Genomic DNA, 23,954 nt, shown 5'->3' with positions numbered 1-23,954 from the left:
AAATACTATTTCCACCTTAATTCACATCATCATCGCTTCCCTTATAATAAATTCTTTGTAATTGTTTACTTTTTGAATTAGTTTTATGATTCAAATGGAATGATTATATGTATATATGTATGAATTGATTTAAAATATCGAATTTTTTACTTTGATACATCAATATTCACTCAGTGGCCTTTTTTTTATTAAATATGACTTTAACATTCATTTTGGCCAACTATGATATTTTAAAAATAAACTTTAAGCTGACTGACATTATTTTATTACATACTCTTTGAAAAATATTTATTTTTAAAAATTATAATTTAAATGTATAAAATATCAAAATATTTTAAATGACAAACAAATGAATTATGTCAATAAAAAATTTAATTTTACTGTTTAATATAAATTTTTAAGCTATAACTTTAAAAGTATAATTACAATTTAAAAATTTCAAATAATATAACTAAATATAAAGATAAATTTTTAAAATATAATAATTTTATTATAAATAGTATTTTTCATAAAAAATAGCCTAATATTTCAATAAATAAAAGTCTTTTAACAAGAGTTAACAAAAATATTACTGTAAATTAAATCAAGACAAAAAGTTTTAACACCATGATTGACTAGATTTTCAATATTTTGGCAGTATGGATCAATAAAATGTCGACCATCTTCATCTAAATTGTAAGTTAATGTTTTAATATATATGCTTATAAAATCTTCATCATCTTCATTCCGAATAAAATGTCTCACTTTATAATTAACAATTCTTGTTCCAACATTCAAAGATTTAATTATAGCTAAAAATTTGTCATTTATAAATGTGCAAGTTTTCTGTGATGTGTCATTCTCGACCATATTGAAATTTTTAAAAGAATTCTTAAATTTTTTAAGATGTTGGAGTATATCATTTTTTTTACTGCCAAAAAATGTCAGAGTTCTTATCATGCATGATATTAGCGATTTAAATATAGTAATACTTTCCATCAATTTTATTTGTCTTTTGATTTTTACTGTTATATCTTCCAAATTCATGTAATAATTTGCAGATTTTTTATACTTGATATAAAATTCATTTATGAGTGTTATGTAGATACAGTTCATAACTATCTTTGCTTTAGTAAATTTTATAAAAAAAATTTTCTCAGATGATAAACTTTTTGTATCAAAATGAGAAACTGAATTAAAGTCAGTAGAAAATCTGTATTTTTTGATTGAATTCCATCCAACACTGGTGAAAAGTTTGTTTAGCTTTTGTTCTTTATTTTCAAATAACCCAATACCTAAGCATATTTGTATGAAGATAGGTATCAATAAAATAATTTTCATTATTTATGACAAGATTACGATTTTTTTTATGCCTGAATATTTTACTTGTATAAGCATGACCTAGTACATAAAAAAAAAAATTTTATATTCATTTTTTGAACTGTAAAAATCATTTTTTTTTTTTTTTTTAATTATTATTATTTACAGTTGAATAAACATAAAACCATCATTTTATTAATAATTCAATACACACAATTTTAAAGAAAAAAGTACATTTCATATTAAACACTATAAACTTAGGAAAGGTGATGATAAGTATACATAAGTCTTACAAATAAGTTTGATGAAGTGATTTGATCAATTATTGACGATTAATATATCTGAAAAATCTACAGTATCTGGTCCTCTTCTATTAATTCTTGATACAAATTCTACCTATTAGACGTTATTAGTAATACTTTTTAACAATTAAACATATAAATAACTTATAAATATAATGTCATGTTTGACCCAATAGTTTTAGTTATTATCGAGGTGGACATAATACCCATGCACTCAGACCTGTTGGTCCATTGTGCGCACCTCATACCGAATTGTCTTAATTCGGTTTACCCACCTAAGTGTTATCACCGAAATGTTAATATATTACCAACCATAAAGTCACCTCTATAGATGACCAAAGAGTCCTGTCTTTCTGGCGAAATTAAGTATCTCTCTGGGTTTTAGGTTTTTAATATCTTCTTTTTCGGGAAAAGGTTTACTCAAGTAGTTTGATCTTAGTGTGGACAAGGCTTCACATTCGCACATAATGTGAAATGAGTCTTCTTCTTCTACTCCACACTTCCTGAACAATGATAATTCCGATACCCCCATTGCGTTAAGATGTTTAAGCAGGTGACCATGTCCTGTCAGTAGACCAGTCAGAGTGCTTATTTGATGTCTAGTCATACTATTAACATCACCCAGCAATAGACCAGGGGTCTTGATAAACATTTTAGATTGTCTAGGTACTACCAAGTACTTCCAGATTTTCCTGTGTTGTTCTCTGCACCAATTCTTGGGTAGCGCTTTGAGCGATTGCTCAGTGAGTCCTACCACTGGTTCTGGTCCAAAATAGGTGTTCTCTGCTCCTTTCCTGGCTAGAAAGTAAGCATTCTCATTTCCAGTGACACCGTTGTGTCCTGGTAACCACGTTAGTGTAACTTTGTTGATAGTGATTCTAAAGTTTCCCTGCATTCGAGGACCAGCTTTGAATTCACCTGATCGTTACAGAATGCCTTCAAAGCCACTTGACTATCACTTAAGATAGTTATCTTCCTATTTTTGTATACCAGGTTCTGAGCCCCTACCAGTATCACCATCACCTCTGCTTGGAAAACAGAGGGTGTTGTGTCCAATGACATACTGACATTTATTCGTGACTTTAAAGTATAATTATTTTTTTAATTTTTGACACGACATAACATCCAGCGAATTTTTTCAAATGCCAATAGTCACTATTAAAAACCATAACAATGATGAATTTGATACTACCTTCGTCATTTTTTTATGTATTATATATTGTCTTATTCTTCTTCTATTGGCTAGAATGATTACCACAATGTTGATTGTTTGATACGTTTAAATTATACTAGCTAATTAAAATACTTTAAGTACAAGTAGTCTTAAAATGATGATTGTCTAGTCTAATTTAAATAGCCTACTTATTTCATTATACCTTTGTTTTGCAACGACCCTAATGACCAGGAATTTTTTTTTTACATGTAAATTCGTTATTAATGGTTGATTTAAATAGTTAATATATTGTTTAAATTAATTAAATATGCATACAAGATCAGAGTAAACAAATATTTTGTGTTATATTTTTGAATTAATTAAATATGTAGAATTGTGTTGTTTGGATTGAATAATTTTCACATGTCATATAATGCGTGTAATACCGACGTGGTGTAAAAAAATTAATATAACATGCGTTGTAATAAAAAAATTAAAAGTTGTTATTTGGTTCATAAGCATGCAATAAGTAATAACAATTTATTGAATGTTTGTTAATGTATCATCGTAAATTTATTATCGTCATTTACCAAAATATTTTCATAAGTCTAACTTATACTTTTAAACGTAACTTTTGCAAAGTATAATGAGAAATAAAACACCTAAATGGGTCACCATCATCAAATTAGCAGTTTAACCGGCTTATTTCAATTTCAAGCAAAACAGTCATCAAGGATTACCAGAGTACATAACTTGTTCTTTTGAATCAGATTGAAGAACAACAAGACAGTATTAAGTCTACGAAAAATGTTGGAACATAAGTTATAATTCTGGTTAAACACATTTTTATGATACATCGAATATGATTTTATAAATAACTCTGAGTTTATCACCAAGTTTACTATTAACAATAAGAGTTTAAAACTAATATTAGTGCTTAAATTAAACTGTTTATTATTGTCAGAAAAATTTAAGAAAGCATTAATATGAAATCACTTTCGCTAGAAGAAAAGAAGTATCTTTTGGCAGTGCAAAGAGGTGATACTGCCAATGTTAAGAGGTAAGACGACACAGTTTAAAATGAATAAATTATAGACTATAAATTACAGAATAGGTTTCGTTAAGATAAGTAGTGTAAAATTATTAATGCATGTTTTAAAGATATCTTATCGACAAATTATAAAAATATTGGAGGACAATATATATTTTAAATGTACATTAGCCCTCTTAAAATAACTTGCAAATAATAATCATTACAATAATAATTCGACATACATACATAATTTATTTTTCAAATACAAAGTTGTAATATTCACTGAAAAATTTAAACTGACAATTTAATAATTTATATAAATATAATTGTTTTTCACGATTTATTCATAGGGAATTTCTGACGTTCTCTAAATAACAAATATTTTGTCAGCAATTTTTTTTAATTTATGAAGTTTTTATGAAAACAGGTTTATTAAAAAAAAAGACTTTGTTTATACAGTCGCAAAGATCATATGCATGCATGTATTATACATGCATATGTGGATAAATATGTATTTATTATAATATTTCAATTATGTTGATCTTGTTTAAATTATATTATCATTTTTAGAATGATTGAACGTGCTTTTAATTCGGGCCATTTGGATATCAATTGTATGGATTCATTTGGTCGAGGTGCAATAAATTTAGCAATAGATTCTGAAAATTTAGAAATGCTTGAGATGCTTGTGGTGATGGGTGTTAGCCCTAAAGATACTTTATTGCATGCAATAAATGCCGAATTTGTGGAAGCAGTTGAATTATTACTTCAATATGAAGAGCTAGTGCATGTTGAAGGTGACTTATACGTAAGTAATATAGTTTAAACATTTTTATTGGTATTTTTAAAAGTACATTTAATATAATAAAGTAATAATTTATATATATATTATTATTATTTTAATAAATTTTGTTCGATCTAAACTAATCGTATACGATAAAAACTTTTTAAAATATATTTTAAAGCAAATTTTTACAAAATAATTCCTAATTAATTAGAGTATTAAATTATTTTATTAATCAATAAACACACTTGGAAGGTATTTAATAATATATACATTTAACGAATTAAAAACTTTTTAATCCAGTTAAATCATTAGACTTGATTTTATTATTTTACAATTTGAATGTAAAATATCCTCATAATACAATTTTTAAAATTGTTTTGTAGACGCGTTGAATAATTCTAGTTAGAAGAGGTGTTACTCAATTGTTCGGTATGTACAAAGTTTCCGAATTTTTATCTTTTTTCATTTGGTGTACTTTAGCCTACAGTTAATTCATTGAACAGATACATATACTTAACGCTTCCGTGTGATTACTCATTGTAAACAGATTTTATTATTGGTAACAATATTATTTAATAAGAAGTTATTTTCTATGTAAACAGATTTTGTTCGTCTTGTATATTAAAATGTATAATAAAGTAATTTAATTGAAAAGAAATACCATAAGTAGAAGATCTAGGCATACTTTTTTATAAGCATTAGGTGGTCGAAGTTTTTCAGAAGGTTAAATTAACTTTTCTCCGTTCTAAAAGTTATTTTTTATGTATCAATAAAATTGATAATCTATCAGATAAAACGATTACCTGATTTCTTTAGTGGGACTTAACCTTCAAACAAGGGATTAGCCCCATTCTTTATGTCTATATGTTATAATCTTATTTCTTAAGATTCTTTTCTATTTCATAAGAAAAAATAATCTAAACATATATTAGCTATAACCATAGAAAACTTGATGACAATCACATTGTTATTTAATGATCTTTTTATACAGAAACCAATTTAATGTTTGTTTTGATTTTATTTAGAGTTGGGAAAAAGTCGATTGGGATATCGCGTATTTTACTCCAGATATTACACCTCTCATTTTAGCCGCACATAAGAACAATTATGAAATAATTAAAATGCTTCTGGATCGAGGGGCAACTCTGCCAATGCCTCATATGATCAAGTATATTAATTATAAATATTAAGTTAAAAAAAATAAAAATCATATCAATTATTTAAAACTTTTATAACTAAATTTAATTTGATTACTATAACTTATATATCTATAACTTTATAAGAATAATTTTATGTTGTTTTATTATGCCTCAAACAAATAGATGCTTATTTATTATAATTCGCCACCCTATGGTAACATCGAGACAAATTTCTTAATATATATTATACATTATACTATTCATTTTTTTCTTTATCGCTTTTTAAGCCTATTGAGGCCCATAGCGGCCTCCCCCAAAGGAGAAGATATCTAAATCATTGATACTCCGGTACGGATAAGTCCGTATTCAAATTTTCTTGATTTTAATTCAACAGAATTAAGTTTGATCTTCTTCAATAATCTATAGATTTTCTTTCTTAGATATAAAGTTAAAAATATAAACATTTTATGGATATCTCTCTTTCTAAATTGAAAATGAAATTTAAAAAAAATGTCACTATTATTTGAGATTAGTCCAAAAGAGCTGCCTACTTGCTTTTTCTTAACTTAGTCTGCCTGTTAATTATTGTAAATTTTTAAACCAAATAAATAATCATTAAATTTATGCTATTTATTTGTACTAGGCATATAAATAATAATTTTAATAAATTATCATTTTGGTATTTAAATATTTAAATTAAATTACATTTAATTAAAGATTTTTACTTCAGGTGTGGATGTGATAAATGTATCACGTCTGTAAATAACGACTCACTTAGGTATTCGATGTGCCGAGTAAATGAATATAGAGCACTAGCAAGTCCATCGTTAATTTCACTATCATCGGTCGATCCTATCCTCACAGCATTTCAATTGTCATGGGAATTGAGACGGTTAGCTAAAATGGAAGTAGAGTTTACTAAAGATTATACAGTAAGATTTTTTTTTTTAATTACTAGGTGTTTTTATTTAATCAACATCAATGGGTGTTCTGACTGTCATCAACTGTACAAGTTGAATACTTTTAAAAATAAAGACTTAAAACATCGATGGGTTATTAACTAAAATCATTCAATATACAGGAACTAATATCAAAAACGAATTTTAGTGACTTAGCTTTGTTTTAGCACAATTGGGTAGGTTTTTAATAACAATAATAATAATATTTCTTTAATACGAAAATAAATTCGAAGTACAGTTTATTTTATATAACATCAATAGTAATAATAAATAATAAAAGTAATATATAAATAAAGTATTAGTGATAATTATTACAAAAACCTTATACAATATAATTCTATAAAAAATAAATATATTTTTAACAAAAATTTAATTATATATGTATATTAGGGTGACTCTTATTTTATAAATTTTCATAGATTGATATTTGTACCCGTCAATTTTTTTCATTATTATATGAAAGTCATTTGGGTAAAATTTTGATTTTGATAACTTACTTTCTTCAAGTGCCGAATCGTAGTTGAAAATTCGCTCAAAAGGGTAATTTTTCAGTTTTTGATCATTATTTCTAAAACTAACACACCTAGTGTAAAAATAAATAGAATATTAATTATAGATTTTAATATTTTTTTAAAAAAAAGTAATAACAAACATTTTCTAAAATTATTTTTATTTGCTTAAAAAGATAAAATAAAAAAAAATTTTCTAAAATTCACTTTTTAGCTTCGATGCGAAGCTGAGAAGGTATTAATTTTACCATGATGTGTTTTTTTTTTTTTTTTATGTCTGTTGCCACTTTTTCTCAGCTCTCACTGGACCGATTTCTTTCAACAATACGTCAAAAGATCACAAATAGTATCTAGTTGAAGACATTATCCTTAAAAATTGAAAAATTTTCCCTCGTTCCCCGCAAATGGGGGAAATATCCAAAAAAATTACAAATTTTAAAATCGGTAAATTTTGTCATTTTTTTCACTTTTTTTTTTTTAAACTTCCATAACTTTTTCAAAAATAAACGAATCAACATAATTTTTTTTCTACTAAAACCTTAGATATTTTTCTTTCATTTGATATCATTTTTTTGAAAATTTAACACTTAACCTGCTCATTGGGGAGGATTTAAAATAGCAACTTTATTACAAAAACTAACTTTTTCAACATAATTTTTGAAAATGTTCCGGAAATACTGCGTCCTTTAAACATATATCAAATTAAATTTTTTTTTATGTACTACAAAATGAAAAAAAAAAATTTGTCCCGACACTTTATCTTCTGCATGTAAACGGCTGCTGTAGTTAAAAAAACGCTATTTTTGTGTTAAAATTTTCGATTATCGATTTTAAATTTTCAACTTAAAAATGCTATAACTTTTCGANAAAACGCTATTTTTGTGTTAAAATTTTCGATTTTCGATTTTAAATTTTCAACTTAAAAATGCTATAATTTTTCGAAAAATGTAATTATTAGCACAAATTTTTTTTCTAAATACATTATAAGTACATCTTTCATTTGACATACTTTTTATTAAAATTGGACAAACTCCCTATATATAGGAAGCGTTCAAAACTTGAAACATTGTATAAAAAATAGAACTTTTTCAACTTAACTTTTGAAAGTGTTCTGGAAATACTGCGTCCTTTAAACATATATAAAATTAAAGCTTATTTTATGTACTATAAAATAAAAAAAAAAAATTTTTCCCGACACCTTATCTACTATGCGCAAATTGCTGTCGAAATTAAAAAAAAAATGTAATATTTGCGATAAAAATCACCTTCTATCGGAATGTTTTTTGTACTTAAAACTGCCATAACTTTTTCAAATATTAACAAATCAAAATAATATTTTTATATATTGAAACCTTAGGTAATTTCCTTTCGTTTGATATCATTTTTGTTTCTTTGAAGTTGAGAAAAATAACTTTAAAATTTGAACTAGCTAAATTTCCATTTTTATTAAGTGACGAATGAGACGTACCGTAACACTTGGGTCTTTGACGATTGTGGCACTGAATTTTTTTTTAATTCTTTTTGAGTTAAAAAAAAATGTTTAACTCATTTGATTTTTATCTCACTTAGATTCAATAATTTCAATAAATATCAAGGATTCCATTATTGTAGTCTCCTCTCGTGAGAAGAAATTCATATTAATATTATTTTACACTGTGGTTTTTTTTTTGTAGCTATCATTTATTTTCTCAGCTCTCATTTGACCTACTTTTTTGACAATTTTTTTTTTTTAATTAAACACTATCTACAGATTTGCATCGAAGCGTTTTTTATGATAGTGATTTTATCATNTGCATCGAAGCGTTTTTTATGATAGTGATTTTAATCACTGTCAGATATCATCTATACTGGACCCAACTATGCCACGTCCTCACTGTGCCGCGACCTCACTGGGCTGGGTTTTTTTACTAAATCATTCTTAACTTTCAAAATAATCACTTTACTACAAAATGTTTCGAATAAAATATATGTCAAATAAAATTTTCTGAAATATTAGTTTTATGTGAAATTAAAGTCAGATGTATGCTATTGTTGTTTTAATAACACTAACGATCTAAATACGATCGATTAAAACTGTTTATTCAGCGTATTACGATTATAATTAGGGTATGTCCTCCAATAGTTTTGTACGGTCTTCAAAAAATAGATAATAATTATCATACATTTTAGTTAATGACAATTGTGGCCCTATTTTTGTGTTAAATCGTCTAAAAAGTTATGAAGACTTATCTGTAATTATGTCGACTGGTAAGTCCTACGATAAAACCTTCATCATATCAAAACCAAATTTTACCCAAATGACTTTCATATAATAACGAAATAAATTGGTGAGTACAGAGATCGATCAATAAAAATTTATAAAATAAGAGCCACCCTAATGTATATAATAAGGCAAACTAACATTTTACATTTAACATATTTAAAATTTTACATCAGTATCTATTTTATATATATTTTTAATAAATTTAACATAAAAATATTAAACGATTCCCAAAATCATTAAGATTTATTACAGATTTTCCTGTTTACATTAAAATATTGCATGGCGCATTTTGCAAATAATTGGTATTTGTGCTATCATATTAAAATAAATTTAAAATATAACAATTTTATTGAATTTACTTTAAAATTGACATTTTGCAATAATTCAGGACAGTCTATTATATTGCTTAGCAATTTATAAAAAAATTTTAATTTGATTTGCATAAGTCTGTATTAAGTGTTTGCATATTAAAAAACGAGTTGTAATTTTATAATCATAATAAGCGAGTTCTACAAACAAAACATTGATATCAAAAGAATCTAATAAATATATTTTAGCTATCCACATACTTTTACTGGAGAAGATTTTAATAAATTTATATGTCCTAGAAATCAATCAAATTAAATAACATTTCTTTTTAAAGAAAAAGTTATTATACAACATTTATTCAAAATTTGAATAAATATATTTACTATAGTTTCATATAATTTTTTTGGAACAATTTAAAAATACTTTTCAAATTAATCTGTAATTTTAAATCGTTATCTAAACAACTAATATCTTTAAATAATTTTTTAATATCAACTAATAATAAAAATTATGAGTAAGAAATAACATTAGACATATCGTTTATAAGAAGACAAAATAATATAAGAGATATGTAATTTCTTTGAGGGACATCCGATGCAACAAAAGTATTTTCCGAGAGATAATTTTGATATATAACAATTTGAGTATGACTCGAAATGAAAGACTTCTTCCAAAAACGAATGATTTTCTGTATTCATATATTTTAAGATTATCAATTAATAACTTATGATTTAGTATATCTATAGTTTTCTATATCTTTGTAAATTACATAGATTTGTGGTTTACTTTTAAAGGATTCCAGAATTGCATGTTCAAATATACTTAAATTTGTTTATTTTATATTGACTCAAAATGCACAAAGTTAATATTTTTTAAAACCTTATAAAATTATATATATGTAAGTTAAGATTTAATTATTTTAAGTTTAACCAAAAATAGTTCTACTCTAAAGTTCAACTTTTTTTTTTTTTTGAAATCGGTTAAACTTGATGAAAAAGATCAAAATGTTGCACTCTTATTGAACGTTATGAAGTTATTTAAGGAAAATTAAAAAATAATAATAATTTCAAATATTTTTTATGATGATATACTATATAATTAATGCTTAATTAATAATAAGTAATTATTTCAAAAACTTGATTTGAGAGAAAAAATTTGAAACCAGATTCAGAAACAGAGTCGAAGTGGTACATATTCATATAAAAATTGTAAACAAGAAAACGGCTGTTCACTTGTGTTGTACTAGTTAAATAAATACATTTTAGTTTTTAGTACAATTTTTTAGCATTGATATTTTCAGTAAAAATTATTTACTCCCTCTTTATGTAATAGTTAAATTATTTCTACAATAAATTTTCTAAAATGTATTTTTTTTTGTATAGTTCAATTATATTTAACTTTAAAAACATAATAATACAAATAATTTCATAGGAATTACGTCAACAGTGTGAACAGTTTGCTGTTGACTTATTGCAACAAACGAGAAGTACATATGAATTGGATATTATATTAAATCATGACTCAGAAAATCCTTCTAATTCTAAGTCCTCAAAATTCAAATTATTAGATCAGGCCATTAAATATAAGCAAAAGAATGTGAGTAAAATATTTATTTTTGCGAATCGAATTTAAAAATATTTAATTACTTATTATTAAATATTGTAGAATAACGAATGACTTTAGCATTACACTTATAAAATTTATATTAAACCCTTAAGTATATTAACAGACCCATATTAATTTCTTTATGAATGATGAGCTTTTTATATAATATATATTATATATATATATATATATATATAATATATAACATATTATGTTATCCGTATCTTACAAATAATATCTTTGAATTTAATTATATTTTAACTAAATGTATATTTTTAACTACTAGTTGATTAACAAAATTTTAACATTAATCAAATTAATTAGAACAATTTAACGTTACATGATAACATATTTAAAAGATACCCTTCAAAGGTCAATCAACAATAGAAGGTTCGTGATATAATACATGACTATTTAAAAATATTAAATATTACTAATTATAAATAAATCACAATTTTGGCCATAATTATTTAAAAGTCTGTGTATTGATAATTATTATGAACATATTTTTTAAGTTTGTTGCCCATCCATATATACAACAACTTTTGGCAAAAGTTTGGTACGAAGGATTACCGGGATTTCGTCACTTAAGATTACACAAACAAATCATGGAAGTTATTAAAATTATTTATTTTTTTCCATTCTACTGTCTAGTTTATTTGTATGCCCCTACTGCAAATATCGGTAAAGTGATGGAAAAACCTTTCATGAAGTTTTTGATCCATTCCTCTTCATATTTATCATACCTAGGTACGACTATTGATATCTTATAATTCAATGAAACAATAGAATATTTTTCTATCAATAATTAATAATAATTTGATCATTTATCGTATTAAGTGAATTGCGGACATTACTAAGTTAAGTTAATAAATAAACAATGGATGTTTATGATAAAATTATTTTTTGCTTAAAATGTAATAATTGTGACCTTTATAAAACCATTTTAGCTAATTAGAAAACAGTTAATGATCTTTTTTAATTAAATCAAACAAGTTCTATTGTTTTTCATAATTATAAAAAAGTTAAATATTCAGAAAACCAATAATGAAAGTATAATCAATGAATATCTTCGTTCGTTAATATAGTCATCAAGGCCGTATTAAATTACGTTAAGTCTTAGGAACAATAATTCTTGGAGGATTCAACAATTATTATTTTTCTCAAATATTGATATATTAAGTGAAAATAAAATATTTTTTACTGATTGAAAACTTAATAAAAATATAACTGTATGAATCAAAAAATTTTAAGAGAACTTAAAAACAAAATTAATTTCTTTGAAATCTTTCTTTATCTGTACGTTATTTCCAAATCTATTTTTTTAAATTTTTTATTTAGATACTCTTATATATTAAATATGTACACCAATGTCTTGTCAATAGTAAGATTTATAAATTTATAAAAATCTTTTTTTGGAAAAAAAATGTAACATACAGTGAAGTCATTTATGATAAGTCTTCAAATACCTTGTACAATTTAAAGTAGACCTCAGAACAACCGCCTCTAATTGTCGTTTTTATTTATTATTTAATTATACGCTTTTTATATCCCGTTTAAATATACAGTCTATTTATTAATACAAATATAAAAATCCGATTTAACAAACATTGATAATGAAATATCAGATTGAATTAATTTTTAATTAAAAAAATTCTATAATAATTATTTTAGGATTATTAGTATTGGCATCTCAAAGAGCAGAAACTCAAATTATAGAGTTCTTTGGTACAGAATCTATGGTGGAAGAATTGAAAGAAAGTAAATTACGACAGCGTGGCAATACTCCAACATTTATAGAACTTTTAATCTTAAATTTTATATTAGGTATGCCAATAGTTCATCGTATGATTAATTATTAATTTATTAATTTAATTTAAAACAAATATTTCCTTTTTTTTTATAGGTTATATTTGGCAAGAAATTTTAGATGTGAAAAAATTAGGTCTAAAAAATTATTTTGTGCATAACGCTTGGAATTATGTTGAGTTTGCCCGGAATAAGATTTATGTAGTTGTGATAATTCTACGAATTTATTCATATATAATTGAAAGTATACAGATATCTCATGATCCTCGATCAGCCTATATACCTCGAGAAAAATGGGATACTTTTGATCCTCAACTTGTAGCTGATGCGTTATTTGCAGCTGCTAATATACTTAGGTATAACTTAAATGTAAAATAAATATACATCTTCAAAAAATCTTTTTTTAACATTTGTAGCGCCTTGAAACTGATTCACATGTGCTCGATAAGCTCTCATTTAGGGCCGTTACAACTGTCTCTAAAAAGAATGTTGTTAGATATTTTGAAGTTTTTTAGTATTTACAGCCTAGTTTTGTTTTCATTTGCCTGTGGATTAAATCAATTAGTGGGATATTTTGCAAATCTCGAAAGAAATAAATGTTTTTCTTTGCCTGACGGATCGGCTAATTGGGAATCTGCTGGAGAATCTTGTTCGAAATGGAGAAGTTTTGGAAAGTATGTAAACAAAAAATATCGACACGTCAAAATTTGAAAAAAAATATGTCATATAGTCTTATAAAAGAAATTATTTGTCCAATTTTCAAATCCATAATAGTTTTGTTAGCTGATATAAGAATAAATATATTATCATTTTAATAGCAAAACCACGTCATTCAAAATTTTGTGATTGTTTTTAAAAAATCTATATTTACAATATTTACATATTTTTTTGTGTTTTTGGAATGAAAAATTATATACAAGTTGGGTTTTTAGTAATATGTTTAATCAGAGACTGAAATCATATTTTTTTATAGGTTCCAGTTAGATTAGTTAATTCTTGAAAATAAAAAATTCGGTTACCAAAAATAAATGTTTCATCCAAATTGTTAAAATTTAATTAAAATCATTAAAATTAAAGTCCAATTAATAAGTCTCAGAAAACAACAGATATAGGATTCAAATGTCTATTGTCAAATGTAAATATTACTATAACTTCTATTTATGTCTATTGCAGTCATAAATAATAATTTAGAGCCCTATAGTAAACAACAGCCGATAATTATGTTTATTATGTTTTAAATATGATTATTTCATTTTAAAAATAGAAATATAATATTTTATAGTCAACATTCATTTCTTGGAACTCTTGATTAGTTCATAAATTTTGATTTGAAAAACTATAATAAAGCTTTTACTAATTCTTACAGAAATAATTCTTGTAATCAAAAATATTAAACGTTGTTAAAAATTATACAAATAAAATACTGCTTGACAGCTAAGAACCATTTCAACGAACCTTTATCATTAAAGGTTCTGATATGTAAGTATCTGAAAATAAAATTTTCTGTTCCAGTTCGGGTTCTAAAAAATGTAATGGTCCCTTTTAAAGAAACCATTTTTTAAGGTTCATTTCAGTCTCTGGTTGTAATATTTACCAAAATGTACAGTAAAATAAAATTTTATTTTCGAAAGTCTTAATATTTTACAATATACTAATTTAAAAAAAAACGGGGTTTTTTTCCTCTTTTTACTGCTTAAAACTCCATCAATATTAGTTTTTAACGTGGAAACATACATATTTAACTAGTTTTGAAATAAAAAATTATCTAATTAAGAAAATTTTAAACGGATAAAACTTTTATGTGACTTTCACGAGGAAATATCTAGTTAAGTACCGGAGCCCGAAAATTCGTTGTATGATGCTAGAAAATTTTCCTTCCTTCTCCAGCTTTTAAAGTCCATTTAGGACCTTCGCTACCTCAACCACACTTCTCCACCTATCTCTGTTTTGGCTATCTTTAATTCTTATTTCTTCTAAAATTTCCGTGAGATCCGTTTTCACCCTGTCCGCCCATCTCTGTCTTGGTCCCTGGCCAATCCCGAAAAAAATTTCGATCCCTGGGTCTTTTAACGTTTGGTCTTCCAGTAAACAGGTTTTTTGCCATAACTTCCGACATCCAAATATGACCGGCCCATTCTAACCTTTTACTTTTTAGAAACGAACTAATAATGGGCTTATTAAACATTTGGTACAATTCTTGGTTATTTCTTTTTCTATATTCACCACTCTCCATTACAGGGCCATAGATTCGACGCAGTACATTTCTTTCAAAAATTTTTATCTTCTCCTCATCTCCCTTAGTCACTGACCATGTTTCACATCCATACGTCAAAACCGGTCGACAAAAGCTGGAGTATAGATATGCTTTAGATTTCCTGGACAGTAGTTTGGATTTAAATAATTTCGCAAGTGCATAATAACCCTTGTTCCCTGATACAATTCTCAATTTTATTTCATTTTGCATATGAAAATTCCAGAAAATTTTAGATTATCATATTAAAAACATGAATAATTTTTTACAGTGAGATGTCATAATTTATTAATAGATATAATAAGTGGTACACTGAAAATATCTATTATTTAAAGTCATTAAGCACGCTTTTAACCATCTACCCAATTTTATTATAGTTTTAATATTCTCTGGAGTACTTCTCAAAAGTTGACATCGACCACTTATTTTTTAGTTAAAGATAATTTTATAGTTTTTAATCTAGTAAAATATGTTTGTTTTACTCAAAAAACTCAAGCTTTTTGACATGTAACTTTAAGGGATAAAAAAAGGATAGACTTATGTTATTTTATTACTTACTTTTAAATATATTACGTGGGATATATTTAAGATACAATTTTGCAGTTTTTGTAATAATAGAATTAAAAAACCCTATTTAATTGATATAAAATTTTAATAATATGGATGTGTAGGTAGAATATTTCTGCTTTTGAAAAATAGAGTGAAGTGATTTCTATGAAGTTGAAATTACTAAAAAAAAATGTTTTTCTTCTTTTCTGATAAAAATATTTCTTTTATACCATTATGCTTCAGTAATTAATCATAATTCTAAAATTTTTGTGCTTAATAAGTTTTTCTTTTTTTTTATGTTTTATCATCATCAATCTCACTATAGCATAACCACAAAGAATATTTGCTTTTTATTTTACAAAATGCATTCAAAAGAAATTCTCATAATAAAAGTGAAATTAATGTAAATAATATAAACTAAATTCGTTTTTTTATCTATTTAAAACATGGGTTCTGAACCATTTTATATCCAAGTACCATTTGAAACATTTTAGCATTTCATTTTATCTAAACAAAAGTATATGTAAGAAAAAAGATTGAGGTATAACTATCCCCCAATAATGAAAATAAATATTTGTTAGAATCCATCTTGAATAAGATGTCAAATTTTGTTAATGCAAGTTGAATTTATATCAAAATACGAAAATACGCTTATGTATCCAATTTTATTTTACTGAATATTCTGTATACATTACATTATATATACATTAACACACATGGAATTTTATATGTAAGACTCCATACTAGTTTTTTTATTAGAAACTATAAAATAATAAACACATTTGTTTTAATATGATTGGAATTTCCAATTTGCCAAATTTTTTATAAAGGGAAATATTCTTAGCTTTCCTCGTATCATCTGTTGTATGCGTGCCATAATTTGAGAAACGCTAGTTTAGAATATTTAATAAAAGGAATAGTAAGCTCATTTACTGTGTAAATATTTTAATAATTTAATTGTGTAACGTATTTTATTATAATACAAACAAAATTTTATAACATCAATGATTATACAAACATTAGTTATATAATAGGCTGATAAAAAGCGCAAATAAAAATCATTTATTAAAAAATAGCACATATTTTAGTAGTTTTATCAACGTATTCATTCGGCAGTTTCTTTATTTCTTGCCCTACCTTAAAATTGTATTTATTTAAAGTTATTATTTGCAATTATTTGAAAATTTTCTTATTAAAAATTTTTTAATATAATATTTATCAAAAATTATTTCACTGGATGTTAATAAATAAAAATAAAAATAAATATCTTAAATCATAAGTGTGCATGTCTTTTTAATTTCGGAAATTAGAAAATTAGTTAATTCATTTTAAAATATAAGTATATAAATAAAATATTATTTCCTTTGGTATTTTATTATTATTGTTAAGTCGAATATGAATAATTATATATTCAATTAAATACTAACTCTCAAATTGTTCTAGTTTTTCTAGTAACATCAGTACTGTCAGTACGTACCTTTATTTCGTAATATATATAAGGGTTTTTTCCTATAGTCAATGATATTAATTAGAAAAATTAAATTTTGTTTTTCATAGATGATAGAAAATTGACTATGTCTATATATAGATTCAAGTCCAAGGACTTAGTATTTATGCGTTTTTATGCAACTTCATCTTTCATTAAAATTCTTCATTATACGTATATTATAATATAAATTTATAATGATATAAATTTTATAAAACTATAATTACTTATATTTCTTGATTTTAATATTTAATAATTACATTTTATAATAATTATAAATTATAAAAATTATTATAATAATTTGAATTAATAATAAATAATTTAATTATATAAAACTACTAAAAGAGTATTAATTAAACACACAACATTTACAGTCAAATTTACTTAGATAAAAAAAAAGGTTTTGGAAACTAATTGTAAATATATAATTTTGAGCTATTTTAATTTTTCAAGTGTTATTAAACAAAGTCACTAATTAGTCTTTAAATTAATTTAAATTTCGTTATTGTGCAATAAGTTCATTTTTAATTTTTATTGCTAAAAATTAGCGTATACATATATTTAACAAATATTTTTATTTGAAAATAAACATTTTTTTCTGAGAATAAAATTAAAGAATTTAAATTTTATATTGTAGATACGTTTTATTGAATATATTGACATTTTATTATGCTGTTTAACTATTGAAAAATTATAAAGTAAATATTTTTTACTAAAGTGTTATTAAAAATTTTTAGCTTGTTCGAATCAATTCAGACACTTTTCTGGACAGGTTTTGGTGACGTTTCAATTGAAAATTTTGACTTACCTGGTATGAAACCGTACACGCGGTTTTGTGCATTGCTTATATTTGCAACATACTTGGTTATTAATGTAACCATTCTTTTGAATTTACTGATTGCAATGATGTCTAATTCATACTCCATAATTGAGGTTAATAACTAAGCCCATCATAACTTTATTTTGATTTATTATAAATGTATAAACAAAATATTATAGTGTCAATCTGATGTTGAGTGGAAATTTTCAAGGACTAAATTGTGGCTGAGCTGTTTTGAAGAGATACCTACATTACCATCTCCTTACAATATATACCCTTCATTGAAGTTTATAAAAGATATACTCTCAGTTTTTACCAATTTTAGTTCAAAACCAAAAAAATGGCCTCAGGTATAATTATAACACAATAAGTCTGTTATAAAATGATTACATTATTATTAAATTCTGTATCTATTTTTAGGAATTATTGCAACACTAAAAAATTATCATTTCTTAGAAATTTAGACGATATAAGTTTTAGAATATACTTTTTAACGATTATAATAATTAAATAGAAGCATAAGTCAACTGATAATTTGGCTTATTAAAATGTATTAGAAAACAAACATAAAAAGTGTTTCAGAAAAAAAAATAGTTAAAATTGATGTGTCATTTAAAATTTTATTTTCTATTAGGAATAATTAACTGAGATTTATTTTAATGAAATGAACATGATCTTATCATTTTGAAATAGTTAGTGTTGCAAGAATCAATAAAACTAATTTAGTATACCTTAAAAACCTATTATATTTTTATGATGAGAATATTCAAAAATTACATTATTTAATTCGAAATAAATTAATAAGAATAAATAATAATTACTTTTTTGAAAAATTAAAAAATGTTTTATTTTTTGACAAGTTTTGAATAGAACATTTTTTACAAGTTAATTTCTTATTTTATCCTAGTTATAAAAGCATAAAATTCAGATAAAATCTACAAGTTCAAACTTTCATAAAAAATCAATAAATGGCGGAAACATATCTATATTTAATTTTTGTTCAACCTTGATTGACTTCTTATCAAAAATTATAAGTAAAAAGTTCTCTGACCGTTGATAGATCGATATTAAAATCTATAAAGTATTACTACCTACCAATGAACGTTATGAATCATAACTTATGATTTATTCTACACTAGTAATATAAGTAAGAGTCATTTAAAATGGTCACAATTGATAAACATTACAAATTTGTAATTGAGCATTAAAAAATAGAAATATATTTTTTATAACTTTATCGCAATTAAATAAACTTTATATTCTAATAAAAAAAGTTAACAAAAAATCAGTAATATATACATAAATTATTTGAGACAAATAGGAGCTGGAAAAGTTGTAGTTCTAAATATTTACGACTTTAATAGGTGCCTTTTTGAATAATATATCAAAATTATAGTTGTGATCTATAGATACATTCATTATAGTATATATTTCACAAAATATGAATAGTAAAAAATATTCTATTTTTAAATAAAATGAAAAATTTATGAAATCCTATAACTTTTTGTATTTTATTTTCGGCCCATTTTAAATTATATAAATCAGTAAGTGAATGATACTAATTAAATTAGTAAGTAATGATACTACTCCATTTCATATAAATGATATTATAACTGCCAAAGATTACAACAGTATCATGATGAATTAATTCCAAACCTGAAATCTTTAAAAACATTGAAACTAAATCCAAAAAAAACATTTTTAATTAATATTGGTAACAGGTATTTTGAATAATTAAAGATATATATTGAATAATAATAAATAAAATAATCGTACTAAAGCCAACAAAATCTCTATGTATTTTCTATACATATAGAGGGACTGTGTGGCCGAGTCGGTAACGCACTGCCTCAGGTTCGAAACTCATTCACGACGGCCTTATTTGTCGAACCATAAATCAGTTCGGTAATGGAGCCGCCACCCCTCTCTCTGGCGACGGACTAACCACCCGTCCCGGAGTATCAATGGTTAAGAAACCTCCTTCTTTGGGGAGGCCGCTACGGACTTATACGGTCTTAATAGACTTATAAAGTGTTAAAAAAAAAAAAAAAATTCTATTTATATACTATATACAATGACATTAAGATACTCAAGTGACAAATATGAAACTGACTTAAAAATTATTAACTGTATTATATGTTATAAAAAGTATTGATTATGACATAAATAATAAATATGACTTACAATCTTATTTAATATTCAACTGGTTTAAAATTTAAGAATAACATTTTTATTTAAAGTTTGTCGATATTATTTAAACTTAAATATCTTGATGCCAAATAGAATTCTAAAATATATATTACTCATTTAGATTAATTTTAATGTTTATTTGTAAACATAATTTTTAATGTTAATTTTGATTTAAGTTAATATTTGTAATGATATTTTTTGGTAAAACTCAAACTTATATTTTTAATTATAGAATAAGAATTGTGAGAAAAACAACAAAAAACAAAGAGACTACGGAGAATTTTCAACCGTTATGCGTGCTCTTATTTGGCGTTATGTTTCTATGAAGCATCGTCTATCAGAAAATGAGGGTGTAACTGAAGATGATGTTAATGAGATTAAATCTGATATAAATTCTATGAAGTACGACTTTCTTGAAGTTTTTCGAAAAAATGGCATGGAAGTATTCAATGACCATCTAAAAAAATCTAGTAAATTTTTAAATTATGTTAAAAAACATTAAATATATTACACTTTATTTTTCATTAGTTCTATTAAAAAATACATTTTATCCCAATTTTATTTATCATTACATATATGAATACTCTTAAATATATGAGTTCCCAATAATTACATTATAATAGAATAAGGAGAGGGTTAAAAAAGCACAAGTTCATGTTGACAATTTTCTTTTATTATTTTTAAAGAGACTTAATAATTGCATCAAACGAAGAACGAAACATTTTTATTTTAACATCAGCTGTTCAAACTCGAATTCACGATAAAAAATTTAATATAATATTGATTAATGTAAAATATTAATGTTTTTTGCTCTCGTAGTTAACATTTATAACTTGTACCTTTTTAACTGACCATTATCCAAAAATATAAACTTTATTGATTTATTAATTAATGATATCTTTTATGTGAATAAATACATTTGTTTCATACTTCACAGCAGATAAGAAATCAAAAATTTGGGAGAGACGACTGATGTCTGATTTTTATGTCGCCCCAGTTTTGTTCAATGTAGACGACAATAGTAAGAAAAATGAAGACTACAAATATCAGAATATACCCGAAAGACCAATTGATCGATTTAGAAAAATAGTAAAAATAGTAGCATCTCGATCCACATCTGGAAAATGGAGGACTGCCATAAGAGGCGTTTACCAAAAGTAAGCTCGGTATTACCCTTATACATAAAAACAATTCTTAATACTTAAATTTTTTACTTGTATATAAAGTATCTGTTTGTATCTATTTTTAAGTGTTAGTTTGTTTATTGTGTATATAAATATTTTTTATAATTGACTAACTCTCAAAAATAAAAATAAAACAGTTATGGGAATATCCACATTTAACTTTTACAAGAGAAGAATTATTTTTATCTATATATAGATATAAATAAAATTTTACAATTAATATTTATTAAAATTTTTTTTTTCAAATATTTTATTATCCTTTTTTTTAAGTTTACTTCTTTCTAGTAACTGTTAAGCAATAATAATAATAAAAACATCTATTTTAAAAATTACGAATTTTTAGTTAAATCCAATTTATATTGTTACAATCACATATACATGATCATATTTCACATTATTATTGTAACGCCGACTAGGCTTATATAGTTGACACAGTGATACACGTATTACTACGTAAGGGCAAACTGCACACATAAACACTTTGGAAATTCACGGCCATTGTACCATAATACTTAAATCCTAAACGGCAGTTAACTTTTTACCATCATGGTGACCATTACTCTTGTCTTTTATTTAACTAAAATTAGCTACCACCGAAAAACAGTGTTGTGTGTCGCCGTCAGCTCCTTATTATCATCTCTAGGTGTACAGCAGGTTATACTATTTATTTAATATTTTTTTACTAAAAACTTAAAACTAAATTTTTCTTTATTTTTAATTACCTATTCCCAACCTTGATTAATGTTTAAGATCCATGTGGATAGGATGCAAACTATTCAAAGTTTTATTTTTGGTAATTTTGTTCTTAATATAGTTCACAGATAGGAATTTCAGCTAGGCCAGAATCATACCTTAACAAACAAAATCTCCAATGGGCAATGAATGAAGTTTGGAACATGAGAATAAAACAGCCAACGACTTCAGATACAGGCACTTACCCATTTAAACTTCCTGAGCGACCAAGCACATTACGCGTTCTTATTGATGAATTTCGACGAGCAAAGGAAGAAACTGGTAACTGTACTGGAAATGAGTTAATTACATGGCCTCATTCAAAAAATTCTTTCGAAACTGATAGAGGAATTCGGAAAAAACTTTTGAAGAATCTGCATTCACAAGAACTTAACTGTACTGTAAAAAATATTAAAAAATCGGCGTCGATTTGGTATGCTAATCCACCAGTATCAATTAAACCACTATTAACTAGACAAAGCATGCCAAATTTAACTGAGATGTGCCAAACACCAGCTGATTCAACTAAGACCCTAAAAGAAGAAAATTCGAAATAAAATTAGAAATTTATTATATTTTAATTTAATTTTTTCTTTTTGTACAATTTTTTCATAAATATGTTTCAATGAAAAACTTATTATTACGACTTCATAAAATATTAAACTGTTAAATAGAATATTGTTTTTATTAAATCATTATCATAATAATTATATAACCACGCAACTTTTTAAGACTTTTAGCTACGTCTATCACCGACTTCCAATAATCACAATACTGTATTATTTCCTTCCAATTCGTTACTTTTAATCTTTCCAGATTTTTTCGCACTCCATCTATTCATTATTTTTTGGATTTGCCTCTGGGTCTTCTTCTTGTTAATCTGCATTCAATTTATGCCCATATTTCATTTATCTTTTCTTTGCTTATTATGTGTCCAAACCACTGAATCTTAGCGTAACTTGTTATGTAAGGTATTTTCGTGACTCCGCTTATTTCCGCGTTTTTTCTTTTACGTCAAAATTTTTTGTGGTGGTATCGAATACGGGTCTACATATTGTTCTTAATACTTTATTCTCAAAACTTTCAGTTTTCCAAACTCCACATCCACAAGTTAATGTTAATCTCACAATACTCACAGATAGGCAGACTTTTATCCTCTAAAGAATAGTTTTGATTTCAAATATTTTATTAGGGAAAAAAAGCCCTTTCTACATTGAGTAAAAAACTGATTATTTCAGCATTCCAGTTGTTTTTACTAGTGATTATTACTCTTAAATACTTGAAACTCTGAGTTTTCTCGATAACAATAGTTATCTACTGTAAGGTATTCCATACCTCTTACCGTTATCATTTCCATTACTTTCATTTCCTCTTCATTTATTTCTAAGCCAAACATTTTTGCTTCATGTATGAATATTTTTGTATTTCACACTATTATTTCTTTATTTTTTCCCACTAAATTCAGAGCATCTGCAAATACCAATACATCAAACGTAATTTTGCCAATATTAATTCCTAATTTATTGTTTTGTACACTGCAAAACACTTTTTCTAATGCTTTTGTAAATAACATTG

At 24.8% G+C, this 23,954-nt stretch overlaps 1 protein-coding gene across 6 annotated transcripts; it reads left to right on the top strand.

Moving 5' to 3' along the window:
* Positions 1 to 549: 549 nt before the first annotated feature.
* Positions 550 to 23,094, top strand: LOC126906752 (transient-receptor-potential-like protein). Of its 6 annotated transcripts, none has more exons than XM_050687575.1 (14): positions 3,183 to 3,814; positions 4,358 to 4,595; positions 5,600 to 5,742; positions 6,444 to 6,645; positions 11,185 to 11,349; positions 11,874 to 12,108; positions 13,033 to 13,185; positions 13,265 to 13,523; positions 13,584 to 13,841; positions 18,191 to 18,386; positions 18,453 to 18,623; positions 20,696 to 20,933; positions 21,404 to 21,620; positions 22,462 to 23,094. In XM_050687575.1, the coding sequence occupies exons 1-14, from the start codon at positions 3,741 to 3,743 to the stop codon at positions 22,934 to 22,936; spliced, it is 3,024 nt and encodes a 1,007-aa protein (XP_050543532.1). In that variant the 5' UTR covers positions 3,183 to 3,740; the 3' UTR covers positions 22,937 to 23,094. The 6 variants fall into 6 exon arrangements, with proteins under 6 accessions (XP_050543534.1, XP_050543532.1, XP_050543531.1 ...); XM_050687574.1 differs by having other exon boundaries at positions 21,401 to 21,620; XM_050687576.1 differs by lacking the exon at positions 3,183 to 3,814 and adding an exon at positions 4,958 to 5,003 and having other exon boundaries at positions 4,471 to 4,595; positions 21,401 to 21,620.
* The last annotated feature ends 860 nt before the right edge of the window (positions 23,095 to 23,954 follow it).

The sequence above is a fragment of the Daktulosphaira vitifoliae genome, unplaced genomic scaffold, assembly GCF_025091365.1.
Source record: "Daktulosphaira vitifoliae isolate Bord-2020 unplaced genomic scaffold, ASM2509136v1 Scaffold_5, whole genome shotgun sequence".
Taxonomy (NCBI): domain Eukaryota; kingdom Metazoa; phylum Arthropoda; class Insecta; order Hemiptera; family Phylloxeridae; genus Daktulosphaira; species Daktulosphaira vitifoliae.
Note: the sequence above shows the minus strand (reverse complement) of the source record. Positions and strands in the feature narration are given on the sequence as shown.

Excerpts from the sequence above, each read along its gene's own strand:
- LOC126906752 (XM_050687574.1), top strand. The coding sequence starts at position 3,741 with ATGAAATCACTTTCGCTAGAAGAAAAGAAGTATCTTTTGGCAGTGCAA. Across the intron at positions 12,109-13,032 it reads TTCATATTTATCATACCTAG|GATTATTAGTATTGGCATCT; the intron begins GTACGACTATTG and ends TAATTATTTTAG. Across the intron at positions 13,842-18,190 it reads AAATGGAGAAGTTTTGGAAA|CTTGTTCGAATCAATTCAGA; the intron begins GTATGTAAACAA and ends AAAAATTTTTAG.